A 14,710-nucleotide genomic window follows, 5' to 3' on the forward strand; every position below is an offset into this window, starting at 1 on the left:
CTATATAATACAAAGAAATTATGAGAAATCTAACAAGCTGAAAACTATAAAGCATATATGTAATACCAGGAATCATGAGAAAAACATTCCAATGCAATACTAATTATAAACTAATAAAAGCCTTCTGAATAATAATTCAGACTGTGTGTATCAACAGCTTTAAAGTATTTTAAGAATCTATCCTAAACAAATAATCATAGATAATTCTAGATGCGGACAAAAAAAATTGTATATAGAGTTAATTCCCTTTCAATGTTAATTTAACATTGAAACAAAACATGTGTTATGCACATGTATCAAAAGTCAACGAAGACCTGATCTATGTTATCATCACTCTTACATTCCTCTTCCCCTATTATATCATCAATTTTCATTTCCAGCCCAGCTTTTATTTTTCATGAGACTTGTTTGTGTGTTTGTTTTAACGTTCAGTGCTCAATCTTAAAATTTCTAAGAGGAAACATGTGCTCTGGCATTCTTAAGTTAAAACAAAACTGATGCACAACTATCTAAAATCCTTAGCCTATGGACTTCCCCCTGGCAGTCTAGTGATTAAGACTGTGCTTCCACTGAAGGGGGCACATGTTCAATTCCTGATCTGGGAGCTAAGATCCTGCATGCTGTGTCTGTGGAGTGGCCAAAATAAAACTGATGCACAACTTAAATTACTGCATTTTAGTATTCTACCTACAGAATAAAATTTTAAAATAATTACGTTCTGGGAATTTCCTGATGATCCAGTGGTTAGGACTCTGCACTTCTACTGCAGGGAATATGGATTCAATCCCTAGTCAGGGAACTATGATCCTGCACACCACATGGTTTGGCCAAAAAATAATAATAACTCTTACATTTTACATATTGGTACACAAGGTCAAACACCCTATAGTAAGCTTTGCCTTTCCTATAAGAATTGGTTTCTTTTAATTTTTTTTTATTGAAGTGTAGTTCATTTACAATATTACATTAGTTTTACATGTACAACACAGTGATTTAATAATGTCATAGACTGCACTCCATTTAAAGCTATTACAAAATAATAGCTATATTTCTCTGTGCTATACAATATATCCCTGTTCCTTATTTACTGTATACACAGTAGTTGTAGCACCAGGAACGGGTTCTTTTTAAAAAATACAATAGCTGATTCATAATGAAAAGTGTGAATTTATGTCTGTTTCTTACAAAACAACTTGGCACATCCATTCTATCTGAAACAAGTGCTGAGTAAAACGAATCCATCAATACAGCACTGACTCACAAGTGGACCTTAAAAACTAACCAATAAACCATTCTTCTCCCTCCTCTATTGAGGTCCCTTACAGTGAAGGGGAACTTTTCAAAATAGGCACCTTTGACCTTAAGTATTATTTAGAATCTTTATATCAAGAGTAAACATATTTTCCAGTATGAACGTACCCTCCACAAAGTTCTATCCCTGATATATTGTTTGAAAGAAGAGAAATAAAAAGCAATACTTGGAGAAGAGATCTGAAGTGGAAGAAAGAGAAGGGTGTACCTCACTGAACAGTAAGAATCAAGGCACACCGCCACAGTTTCTCAGAGTCATGCCAATCCCAGAGCATCAGGGGAGAAACACCAAATCCCTACTCGGCAAGCCTGGCTCTCCCCCAGGCAGCCACCACGGTCACCACTCTGTTTATTTTCTGACCTTTTGTCAACCACTATGTGCCCCAACCTAGCCCACCGTATTTCAACTGGCAGAGAAAATAATGTGGAAGATTAGCTTCCTCCAGAACAAAACTCATTCATTATCTGACTTAAAAAGAGAGAGCAGGAGACTAACAGGTCTTTGAGCCGGTCCATTTAACACTGGCTCATTTTCTTCACACATAAATATATGTGAAACAGTTTTAACTCTACAAATGCTTTTTTTAATCCTTCTGGAATATATTAAACAAGCAACAAGACTTTTCTCCTCCTAAAATACAAAATTTCCAGGGATGTCCCTGGTGATCCAGGGAGCCTAAGACTCCAAGCTCCCAACACAGGGGGCCCGGGTTCGATCCCTGGTCAGGGAACTAGATCCCACATGCTGAACAGTAAGAGTTCATTAAGATCCGGCCGGTCTTAAGGAAGTCTGAAGATCCCACAAGCTGCAACTAAGATCCAGCACAGCCAAACAAATAAATATTCTTAAATAAATAAAATATAAAATTTCCAAATATCTTTATACTCTGCCTTTCCATTGTCCTTTTTGTAAGGATTGGCACATGAGAAACACCAAGCTAGGCTAAAAAATTGGGAATCATGCAAAAGATTATCAATATCTCAATCAGGTTGAACTGTGCTATAAAGCTATTTCCAGAACAAAAGTGAGTAAAGCAATTAATATGTCAGCAACTATACTGCAAAACATTTCTTTCTTTATTCTTAGGCTCCTCAACAAGGTGTTCTAATATATAGTTCAAGCCATACTTTCAAAAGCCGAGTTGCTCTAAAAGTGACTCTATCAAAATGTCCTCCCCTGGGTTTAATCTTTTAATCATCTTAAAGTTCTTAACTACAATCTATAGTATAAATAGCACTCTCAAGAGCAATTTAACATAACTTCATTCTGACATTTCAACAAAGACGTTCAAATTTTTCCCTTTGAAACAATTGTACAAATATTTATGGCAATGATACTGTACAAATATGTTTAAAATACAGTCAAGATAACAAGAGGTTAAAGCTGAGAAGAGATTCTAGTGATAAATTACAAGTAAGACAGCCTCACTTACACATAAGAAAACCAAAGTTTCAAGACACAGACTTGTCCAAGTTTACAGAATATCAGGAAAGTTTTGGGAGCTCCCTGGTGGCCTAGTGGTAAAGGATCTGCCTGCCAATGCAGGAGACACACGTTAGATCCCTGGTCCAGGAAGGCCCTACATGCCCAGCAACTAAGCCCATGAGCTGCAACTATTGAAGCCCACACACCCCAGTAGCCTTTGCTCTGCAACAAGGGAAGCCGAGCAAGAGTAGCCCCCACTTGCTGCAACTAGGGAAAAGCCTGTGCAACAAAGACCCAGCACAGCCAAGAAAATAAACTACAATACGAGCTTTAAAAAAAAAAAAAACATTTGGTGTTACTCTCATTATCAGTTAGTAATATTTAAAGAGTGATGTATATAATTTACTTTAGTTGACAATATGTAATAAATTAAGTGCCTGCCCAAAATGACTTATCTCATACATGATTTATAGAGATAAGTCAATCAGAATGGCATATAAAATCTATATTGAAATATTGAAGGAGGAGAAGTTTTAAAATAAAGAGTGAAGTTCCTCCATGAACAATTCCAATCAACATAAAAGAATAATAGGAGCAAGAACATAAGAGCAGTAGGATGGAAATAAATCAGATCATGGGAAAATGACAAGAGTCTCTTCATGCTAGAAAAGACCAATGTAAGGATGAAAATTGGCATCAGCGCTTCTGTGCCTTTAAAGATACCCTGGGCTGAAGCAATCACTTAGCTTCATCAACAGCAATTTCAGATTACGTGAAGAAAAGTGCAGTGTCCTAAGTTAGGCAGTGATTCTGACCATCCTCTTTGCCCCATACACTATTTTTCCTCAGTTAACAAGTATCCTCATCCCTTTCTGGATCCTGCTGTTATCTCAGCTTCCTGTCTTCTTTCTCTCCATGAAACTGCATTAACAGGCAGGCAACATTTGTGGCCCCCACATCCTGTCACTTCATCTTGAGAACATGTCACCATCCATAAAGTCCTTTATCCTTGCCCTTTAGACCTTCCTATAGTCTGCTGCCCACATTGTATCCTAAATTTTAACATAGCTCAAGACATGCTCACTGCATATCCTACATTCTCTTTAAAAAGCACGCCCTTGATCCCATTTATATGAAATGTCCAGAAGACACAAATCCATAGAGACAGAAAGTAGATTAGTGTTTGCCAAAGGATGTGGGAAGAAAGGGGATTGGGAACGACTGCTAACAGACACAGAGTTTCTTTCTAGGGTGATGGAAATATTCCGGAATTAGATAATAGTGCTGGCTGCACAACATCGTGAATATACTGAAAACCACTGAATTGTACACTTGAATATGGTGAATCTGATGTTATTTAAATTTGATCTCAATAAAAAACTGCAAATTAAAGATAAATGAAAATAAGCAAATATATGAGCACACACACACGCACACAGCATGTCCCTCCTTCTAACTTTCCTTTTGCCTTGCAAAATAATAAACCCCCCATAAGTGGAATTACTCAGGCAGAAGCTGAATGATCATCTGTCAGCAATATGCTATTGAAGGGCTAACTGAAGTGAGTAGGAAATTACACTAGATTACCCTTAAGTATTTTTCATCTTTAAGTTTCTATGTCACAAACCAAGATGAAGCAATTAGAGCCAGGGTAATTTTTTAAAGTGACCAGAAAGAAAAAATGTGAAGCATAACTTGAAAAGTTACTTTTTTTCTATTCAAAATGAAAACCGGAGACTATAATGAAACAAAAGAACAAAAATGAAAGATTCAAAATGAAGAGCATAGGAAATTAAGAAAAAATATTAAATAAATTAGATAACAGCACAAAAACGAAGAAGTGATATTCAGAACTAAACATAACAGTTGATTTGCTTATACAGAATTTATCCTGTATATAATTGTGTTTTTCTATAGAAATTCTGAAGTCTTCTTTCTTTTTTAGGTGAAGAAGATGTTAGAAAAAAATCGAATGCAGAAGAAATTTAAATCAAATTACTGCTGACGGGCATGTGACTAGGTTAATAAAGTAAACAACAGATGGATGACATAATAGAAAGTTATTTTCCTCAAATTCAGCCTTTTTTCTTTAAAGTTCATTAGCGCAACAATGAGCATCCTTTGTGAGGAAATTTAGAGGGGAACAAAAAATATTGTTGTTGACACAAAAAGCAAGAAACTTTAAATCTTTCTACTACAAATAAATTTCTGCAAACATCTGTAATAGGCTGCTGTAGAAAGGAATCTCATTTAATTATTAAATGACCAAATTTCAGTGGAGGGGAAAAGCTATTAGTATACACATATGCAGTATCAGAAAAGGGATCATTCAATAACTATTCATTATTTGATTTTACACAGCATATTAAAACATTTGACATATTTGCCTGGTTATAAACCATAATTTATAAAACACCAAATTGTAAAAGGAAGCTCAGTTTGAATGCTATCCAAATAAAAGCAAGCTATACAAAATGATGATTCTTATACTCTCCCTAGAAGCTTTTAAATTTAGGCTTCCAAAAGAATGAGAGAAATGGAATTTCCGAGTCTGTCAAGAATTTCCTCCTCCTGTCCTTCGATAATTAAAAATTTAGACCACAGAGAGTCGAAAATATGACTTTTTAATGACCCAAACTCCTTATGAATTTAGAGATCATAATCCACTTTGGCATCCAGAAACAAGTTTACACCTGTTTCAGCTTCAAAGAATATTTTTCCATACAAGCAGCTACAGCAGAAGAGCAAATTTTGTTACAAGCCCCATTCAGAAGCCAGAAGATTATACTTCAAAATCATATTCCAAATAGTGGTCTGGTGAACAGCAGCATCAGCACCAATCTGAGAGCTTGTCAAAAAAATGCAAAATTTCATTTTGCATTGAGAGTTTGTGGTATTGCTTGGGAATATTAAATTCTGTTTATAAAGGTCAAGAAAATAAATGGATTGGATGAAACTCTTAAGTTATCATCACTTAGTAAGCTAACACTCAGTGACTTAGTTAAGCACAGTAATGAGAGCTTGTAAGGCCAAGAGAAAAGTCCCAAGATATGTTAAAATTAGGTAAGCCAGTAACCTGTAAGGTACCCCAAAACAGAAAGAGATGGCAAGACCAAGCCATTACCATACCACCTCTGGACTGACAGCGATGCCATCCATGGCAGCCTTCCAGCGAGGACACTCAGTATGAGGCTACTCTGGAGCCTCAGGGGCTCTCGCCAGGAAACGCAAACAGCCGCAGGCTCGTCAGCAGGCGAACTGGTAAGCCTACACCTGTATACAGGTGTCCCTGTCCCCACTGCCTTCGGCTCGGCAAGTGTGTATCCCAGGAAGTAAGATGCCAGGGCATCACAGCCTGTGCAGTGTTCTTCCTCAACTCGCGTCCTCCTGAGCACGCACACCATCAGCGGGAAAGGCTGATGTGAGAGGCACACAGGACGCACGCATTTTGTGCACCCAGGACTCAGGTACAAAAAAGTGAAAGGACTCGGGTCCTTCCTTTCAATCTGCTTTGTACCTTAAGCTCGTTAACTTACCGCTCCTCTCCTCACCATCCCCCCCACCCCACGGTTTTCCTCTTGCTTCTGGCTGTGTGTTTTAAACTGATTTGATAAATCGTATGATTCAAGCATTTTAATTTGATGGCTGAGCCTGTCTATTCCATACCTCTGGGATAGCTGGTAGTGTACTCGGAGGCTAACTACTGCATCAAGGTAATTTCCTACAAAACATCACTAAAAAGAGAGAAGCATTTCCAAAGGTCCCTGAGAGATTGATAGTGCAAATTCAAGTTTAGAGGCACTGAGTGGGGCTGTTAGAGAAAACTGCACAGAGACAGAAATTTGGGTGTCAGAACGATGCTCAGAACACCATCCTGAATAAAAGGCCTCAGGTATCCCCCGACAATAACTCATAGCCCCAAAATAGAGAAAGAAAGCTAAGAAATCCATTTTCAACAACTATCATGTAAGGCTTAGAGCAACATTGCAGCCATTGGTGACTTGTTCAACTCCAGCTTTGTAAAACTCCACGCAACTTGAGAAAACACACAGAAAATTACAGAATAATGTATCTCAACACTAATCGAGCACTTTTGTCTCGCTGGGAATTACAAAAATACACTTTTTCCAATACACTATGTTTCAAGAACACCAATCTGAAGGACCTAAGCCTACCAGAAACAGAGAAAGGGTCATGATTTTCTTAACAAGATTACAGTGATGATCTCAGGTTATCCAAGAACAGAGTTGAGCAGAATGACCTAAGAAGTGACCTTAATGAGCTGTATACTTCCCACTGGCCACCGGTTCCTGACTTCATCAGCAATGGTAATTTTATGTATTTATTATATTTCACTGTCCCTGACACATAGTAAGGACTCAATAAATGTTCTGAAATAATTTTTAAAAATTTAAATGTCACCCTTTCTTTGATTTATCTAAGACAAATTTAATTCAATTCCTTGATTCTGAGAAATTCCTGAGGATGAAGGTATAATTCCATATCTCAAATCAACATATCTTCATTACACTCCCTCATTCCATACTCCAAAGTTGGATTTTATATTTTCTATTATTAATTCCTTCTAATTTTCCATGACACAATGAAGCACATTAATCTCTCCATTAAGAAACAATCTGACCACTTCTAAAAGTCATCAACAATTATATATAAAGGATGTACATACACAGGAAAGATCAGCTATTATTTTGACATTTTTCTAGGTCCAGATTAAGACATCTTAGGGAAATATCAATTTAAAACATCTATAGAAGAACTAAAATAGAAACTGGACACTGTCACACACATAAAGGTCATAAACAAGTTCTAAAACAAGTGGCCAAAAGTGTTGAGAATGTTTAGTGAAGAATAAGATGAGAGTATTGGGAAAAGAATGTAAAAGTTCTAAAGATCATTTCTGTAAGGAATATGCTTGTTATTACTTCTGAAACAGGGAATGTGTTTATGTTTCAGAGGAAAAGATTTATGTTGGAAAGCATATAACTTCCCATTCCAATAAAGAAATATTTATAAAAAGAATAAGGAAACACCCATAGAGAATGGCTGAGTGAATTCCCTTCTAAATGACCTGTCGAATACTGTTCACGCCACACATTCAGGATAGCCAAGAACAGTTAAAGTACTCAAAGGACATTAGACACTTGAGCACAGGTTTTTACACTGTGTTTCACGGGTTTTAAATGCCATGTGTTTAAGAAGTGACTCCACAAGCTCACAGAGAAAGAGGTAACCTTATAGATTTTTATGTCCTCTGCGGCTAACAGCATGAGAGGAGACATCTGACAAGCCTTCAATAAACATTATTACCATTCTCTGAGGCAAAAATCTTAATTGGAGAATAATCTAAACACTACCACCACCACCACCACCAGTGGAAAAGTAGCTCTCAAGATTTCCAAGTGAATCCACTTACATGTTAAACAATGGGAACAAGAAAAGAGTAATTGTCTCATTCATTACAAAGGGCTAAGAATGGATCTTCTGTTTGCAGACTTAATCCACTCCAACTAGCACAGTTAACTGCCCACTAAAACGCAGCAAGTTATCTTTCACAAATCTGATGTTTGATCCATGTTCTTAATGGAAAGCATTAAACCTATGTACTCTATTTCATTCCTTGTTATGTGAAATACAGTCTTTAATGTGAAAATTAAGAGGCAAAATGCTCATTGTTATAAGCAATGGTAGAAAAAAAATGACTTCAACTTCAAAACATCAAAAAAAAAAAAAAAAACCCCTCAAAACATCATACCCTAAACCCTGGTTTGTTCACATATGAACATCCAAGTTTCAATGACAAATCCCTTAAAATCCATCAAACCGGTAACTGCAGCTGTGTTCTGTGCAGCACTGGACCCAAATACAAGGCTGGTGCTCCATTAGGGTTGATAAATTTTAATAAGCTGCTATTCCCCATTAGGGAGTTGGTCACTGGTTTTAACAAACTCCTTGAAGAGTTCATTTCAGTTATTCCTGCCTTGCTGGATGTGTAACAATTTAATCTTGTTGCTTTCTTCCTAAGGGGTAGAAAGATGATGCTCAAATGAGAGCACTTGCAAAGGGGACTTGAATGATGAAATTTAGGAGCTGGCTGGACGGGCCTGAGGAAAAGGGACCTCTAAAGAGAGTGTCTACAACTTGGGGGTAGGGGAGAGAACGACAAAGGGAGGTGGGAAAGAGCAGCAAAAAAAATTTAGCCTCCTTAGAAACTAGATTCATAGCTCCAGAAGTTATTTCAAACATAGTTTAACTTGACAAGACCCATTCTGACCCAAAACTTTGCTTTACACTACTGAAAGGCAAGTTTGCCTGTTAACACCAGTAAATAATTTCATAGATTATTAGCTTATTTCAAGAAAGAATTTCACAGTTACAGAAAGGTCATATTTATCTTTGCTATGTAAATAACATATCTTACAGCCTTCTATGAAAGTTTTAAAAGATGGAAATAACAATAGACAGTGGCTTTAGACTTTGAGGAGAAAATTTAAGAAAATAACATATCTAATTCCAAATGTATCATCTACACACACTGTGTGAGCTAAGAGTCCCTAGAAAGTGGTTGCAAACTACATACTCTGCCACCACAGCCCTCCAGATTCCCCTAAGAGGGCATGCCAGCACCTTGGGACTCAGCTGATGGGCAAGGACACTTTGAAAAAGCACTCCAGGAGATGCTGATACTCAACCAAACACCTTCTGCCCCTCTGCCATTATCAGCTAATAATGTTTCACCACCTGCTGCGGATGTATTTTTGTGTTATTCTTCTATTCCAAATGTTAACTAAGTGAAGTCATTAGAATAGAACATCTGAATTCAACTGGCATTTATCCAGTTTTTAAGAGGTAAAAATAAATCCATGAATGGCAAATCAATTTAACATCCTTTCAAACAATTCCATTTTAAAGCCACATAACAAATTCTGAACTCAAAGCTATTTAGAGTCATAGCTTTTCAATTTAAGTAGTTAAGTCCGCTAACATATTTCCACGAATCAAACATTCACTACCAAAGAGCAGTACAAAAAAAAAAAAAAAGTTCCAGCATTCCTCACAATCCACTTACACTTAAGTAAGGGATAACTCAGATTTTTTAAGCAAGTAAATAAAGAATATTATTTCAAGGTTATCATAACTCTCCCTTTGTACATGATACCTCAAATCCTACAGGGTTTACATTTAGATGATTTTATTATTTATGGATAATTTCAAGTAAAACTAGTTAAAGAAGTAATTCTCCTTCCAACTAACACTCCTGGTTTTCAGGGTTCATATTATTCATACTCCAGTCCACTGGTATGTATCTCACAATCTCCAAACTTCTTCAACTTTAATATTGCTGTTTACACAACTGGTTTACACAACTACAAAGCACATCAAAAAATAGCTCTCAAAACTCCAAACTCTTAAAATCACCAGACAACATGTGTGTATCAACAACCTGGTAGTTTTTACAGCTATCAGTCCTAGTCTACATACAGTTAGGCCCAAATACTAAGAAAAAAACTTAGAGGGGGAAAAAAAATAAAACTCCAAAAACAAACTAAGAAAATATACTTACCTTAATCGGAGCACTACTAAACTTAATTTTCCTATTTGCCGGGATGTCGTCTTCTTCTGGCAATCCAACGATCTCGGAGTACTCCAAATCAGGCTGACAGTAATTGTTTTCATCACTATCTTCCTGCTCCTCCTGTTCAGTGCCTGTCTCTCCCCAGTCTGAATTATACCTGGATCTCACCCTATAGACATTATAGTCACTGTGCATGTAAACATGGGAGCTCCCGAAATGATGCGGCTCTTCAAATACGTCCTTTTCACAAGTGAACCTAGATACATCAGCAGGGGCGAAATCACCACCTGCAAGTTCTCTCTTCTGTTGCATTGCTGCCTCACTCCCAACCAAACGAGCTTCTGCGTCTTCTGAAGGTTCGTTCTGTGGTGAGGGGATTTCAAGCTCTGGCACTGCCTTGCTTTCGGCACCAGCTTCTTCAGGGATGTCTCTGTCAGTTCTGTCGGGAGCCTCGTGGCTAGATGTGGGTGCCTCGGCTGCCTTGCTCTGCTGTGCCTCTTCACTAGGCACAGGAGCTAGAGAGGTACTTTTCGAAGCCACCTCTAGTCCTGGGCTTGTGGTGCTCTTGGGAGCATCCTCTGCATCGTCACTGTGCTTGCTTGGAGGAGACCAAGAATTAGAATCTTTAAGGTGTCCAAAGGTGTCAAGATTTGTCACGGTAACAGATGGTAAATTCAGGGGATAATGCCCAGTCACCGAGTACTCGTTGTTCTCAGCCTTCTCGGCAATGATGGCACTGGGGGAATCGGTGTTCTCAAACACTGCACTCAGTTGACTCACAGTTGGGGAGACAGCCTCGGTCCGGGAGCTGAGACTGTCCAAGGAATCGGTACTGCCTCGGTTGGACTTGGAACCACCCCACTCCTCCTGAGGCTCACTCCCTCCAGCTTTCTCCTTCTTTGGGGAACAGCGGTTGTTCTGTCCTGACCCATGCACACTCCTCTCAAACATCTTGCGAGTTTCTGAGAACTTAGAATATGAAGGGCCATCGTACATTGTGTCAAATCTACTAATTCGTTCTGAAACAGAGGACTCCAGCTTAACAACCGAGCCATCTGTTTTTTCCAGAAACTCTTTGGGCTTCATTCGCCTCTGAGGGGACGAAGGTCCACCTTTGCCCCTTGTTTTGGCAATGACCGCGGCATTTTCACTGGGTTCCATGCCCATCTGCATAAATAGGTTTTTAATTCTGTTGACATTGGAGCCATATTTCCTCCCCCTGCTCTGCTGGGAGCCCTCACCTTCTTTTGTTTTTTGTTCCCCATCTGACTTGGGTTTGTCAAAGGTACTTTTCAATGCCTGGAACTCAGTTCTATATGCATTCCTGTGAGGAGAGGCACTTCTGAGCGTGGTACGTTCACCCGAAGACTCAGTTTTCAACATTTTTACTTCAGGGGTGAAAAGCCAATGTTCATAATGATCAGGAAAAAAAACCAAAAAAACAAAACACCTCTCTTCTCTAATCACCAGTATCTGGTCAAGAAAAAGTGCCTCTCAAATGGCATACTGGGTCAGTGATCCTCCCAACAGGTGTATTAGGAAATTATTCAGTCAAGAGTTACACAAAATGGCTTTTTCAAAGCAAGACTACAGGTTCATCTGTAACAGAAAAGAGTGAATTTCTGAATTCATTTACTAATTTGAATTTATATGCTTAGTCAACTATTAATACATTTTTCAAAGTGGCTTAGCCACATGTCAACTAAGAAATTACTTTTTGAACTGGAAACTTCAAAGCCAAGAATTTAAAAGTTTTAACTCTGATCAATCTTGGGTAACAAAACTGTTTCAAACAAAACTTGAGAAGCCCCACACACACCAAAATCACACACACACATACATACACACACACACACACACACACACGTGACACCTAAGTACACTTGAAAGCAATACTTTAGCCCAAGTTTTGGTTGGTTTTGTGAATGACCTTAAAAGAAACCAGCAGTCCCCAGATCTTTAAGAAATCATCAAACTATCCAGAAAAATGAAATTCACTTGAGATTCCCCACATCAGGTAGAACTTATTCTTTCTGTACAAGCATAATTAAAAGTTCAGAATCTATGTTTACAAACTCCAAAACATGCCTACAGTGGCTTATTCCATTCTTTCTGGACCGATATTCTCATCTATGGCATCCCCAAAGCAACCCTAGTGCAATTTCAGACCAAAACAAGCATAATAATGTTCTTAAATGGCAGTAAGTTTCACTTCAAGTTCAGAACCATATCAAATATTTGGAACTTTCCTAAGAGTGAACATCATTAATTATAGAGTGGGATATACAATATCATGGGAATCAATGTATGAGAACGTGACGATCAGAAGGTAAACAGACCATGAAACCTCTTTTCACAGCCCTGATTTGTTTATTACACTTGCCTCTAACTTACTACAAGCTCAGAATACAACGCAAGGCATGCTGGCCGGTTTCCGCTAGCCCACAGCTGGATTTTACATCAATATGCCAGCAAGCAAATACTTCAAGATCCGCTGTGGAGCAGGCACTGTAGTTCTAAAGATTTTTCATTTTGTTTTTGCTTTGTTTTGTTTTGTTTAATATTAGGCCGAGCCCTATCACCTGCCCGCACCATCAGATGAGGAAGCACACACTTTCATTGAAACCGTCTCCAACCAAACTCGGCTCCTGGCCCAGCACGCATGCATGGCCCATGCAGACAAACAAGAAAGGCTTCAGAGTGTGGTGCCTGTTTTTCTGGCAGGCATCGACAATCTCCTTCCACCCTGACATTTGTTTAAGCCTTCACACCCTTCCCCAGACCCCCACCCTCACACCCCACTCCCGCCCCCGCCAATTCCAAACCCCGAAGAGGCGGAGGCGGGGGCGACGGGCCGCCGGGGGATTCAAAACCTGCCCTCACAAAAGACAAACATAAATAACACCAACTTGAGAGGCAGCCGATTCCCAAGCCTGGTTCGGGACGCAATCCCTCGGCCCCCGGGCAGGGGCAGGGCCGGGAGAGCAGGTGACGCCAAGCGCTATGGCAGGAGGTCGCGGACTAGCTTTGTGCCAAGAAGCACCTGAAGTCCTAACACATTGGCTGCGGCTCCCGGCGGCTGCCAGGCGGATGCCGGCGTGGCTCGGGGAAAGCCGAGCTCCGCAGCCACATTAAAATTTAAAAAAAAGAAGGAAAAAATTACAGGGTAATGCTAATAAATCCCTTTGTTTTTCGTCCCAGAGTGCCAGGAGACAATAGATCCCACTGATAATGCCTCTGATCCTCAACCGCAACCCACCCCCACCCTCAGCCTGCAACTCAAGCCTTTGTACATCCCGATTTTTCCCTCCTCATCTCCACCCTCCCCAACTCCTCGCCCCGCGCACAGCCTCCCCCTTACCCGAGCCGGAGCCGCCGCGGGCGGGGAGGGTCAGGCGGCCGTGGCTCCCACCCCCTCCTCCGAGGCGCCCCCCGCCCCGCGGTGGCCGCAACTCGGCTCGGCGCCGGCCCGCTCGCCGCCCCTCCACCCGCTCCTCACGGCGCAGCGCGGAGGGCGGCTGCGGCGGCCGCTTCCACTCGCGCCGCGGCCCCCACGCGCGCCCGGCCCGCGCAGAGCGGCCCGGGGAGGCGCGCGGCACTGCCCAACGCCATTGCGGGCGGGCGGCGGCCCGGGCCCCGAGGCGCTCGCACCCTCGGGCCGGCCTGGGCCGGGGGTCCCGGCCGGGGCAGGGGCTTCGCCCACGTGCGGCCGCCCGCGCCGGGCCGTTGGGCCGGCCGCGGAGCCGAGGTGGAATGGGGGAGAGGCCGCGGGGGTGAGGAAGGCCCGGGGTAACAGGTGCCTCACCTCGGCTGATGGGATTAACTCTAGGGCCGCAGAGAGAGGGAGCCCGGCAGCAAAATCCCAGGAGAGGGAGAGAGGGAGCCTCTGGCGGCCAACGGAGGGCGAAAACCACCGGCCCGAGGCGAGGCCGCCCCACCCCCCGGCCCCGCGCCGTGGGCGAAGAGCCCCTCGGGCTTGGGCCGAGGCCTGCCGTTCGGCCCGGTCTCGGTGCCGCGAGGGCTGGGTTCTTGGGGCCCCGTCCCACAGAGTCTGCAGTTAACTCCCTGACCCCGGGGCGTCTAAAACCCTGGGCCACGCTCACGGCCTGCAAGGCCAATCCCTAGGCCCAGCAGGATGGCCGCCACTTAGGCCGCTGAGCTTCACCTCACACCCACCTTGGCCTTAGGCGCCACGGCTAAAAAGAGAGAGAGGAGGAACTCTTCTGGCTTTCTTGTCGGGAGTTTTTCAGACTCCCCCGCCCAACCCACCACCCGTTTTATAAATGCTCAGTACCCCCTCCTTTCCCCATCAAAAATACAGGACGTGTTACAGCCTACCTGCAAAACGTAAAATCTATCATAACTGTCAATAAAGACCT

The 14,710-nt window shown here is 41.4% G+C and overlaps 1 protein-coding gene across 11 annotated transcripts in view; it reads right to left on the reverse strand.

The window, feature by feature from the left end:
- The window catches only part of PPP1R9A (protein phosphatase 1 regulatory subunit 9A), a 320,114-nt gene extending 305,840 nt beyond the window's left edge, over positions 1-14,274 (reverse strand). For 3 of the 11 annotated variants that reach the window (XM_020882687.2, XM_020882686.2, XM_020882683.2), the window contains exons 1-2: positions 13,693-14,095; positions 10,320-11,930 (exon numbers count right to left, since the gene is read on the reverse strand). In XM_020882687.2, the coding sequence (XP_020738346.2) occupies positions 10,320-11,714 (1,395 nt within the window). In that variant the 5' untranslated portion in view covers positions 11,715-11,930; positions 13,693-14,095. Of the gene's footprint in view, positions 1-10,319; positions 11,931-13,240; positions 13,576-13,692; positions 14,098-14,136 lie in introns of those variants that run through there. The other 8 variants (XM_070471332.1, XM_070471328.1, XM_070471355.1 and 5 more) reach the window with 6 other exon arrangements.
- Between the last annotated feature and the right edge of the window lie 436 nt (positions 14,275-14,710).

This window comes from Odocoileus virginianus, chromosome 1 (genome assembly GCF_023699985.2).
Source record: "Odocoileus virginianus isolate 20LAN1187 ecotype Illinois chromosome 1, Ovbor_1.2, whole genome shotgun sequence".
Classification (NCBI taxonomy): domain Eukaryota; kingdom Metazoa; phylum Chordata; class Mammalia; order Artiodactyla; family Cervidae; genus Odocoileus; species Odocoileus virginianus.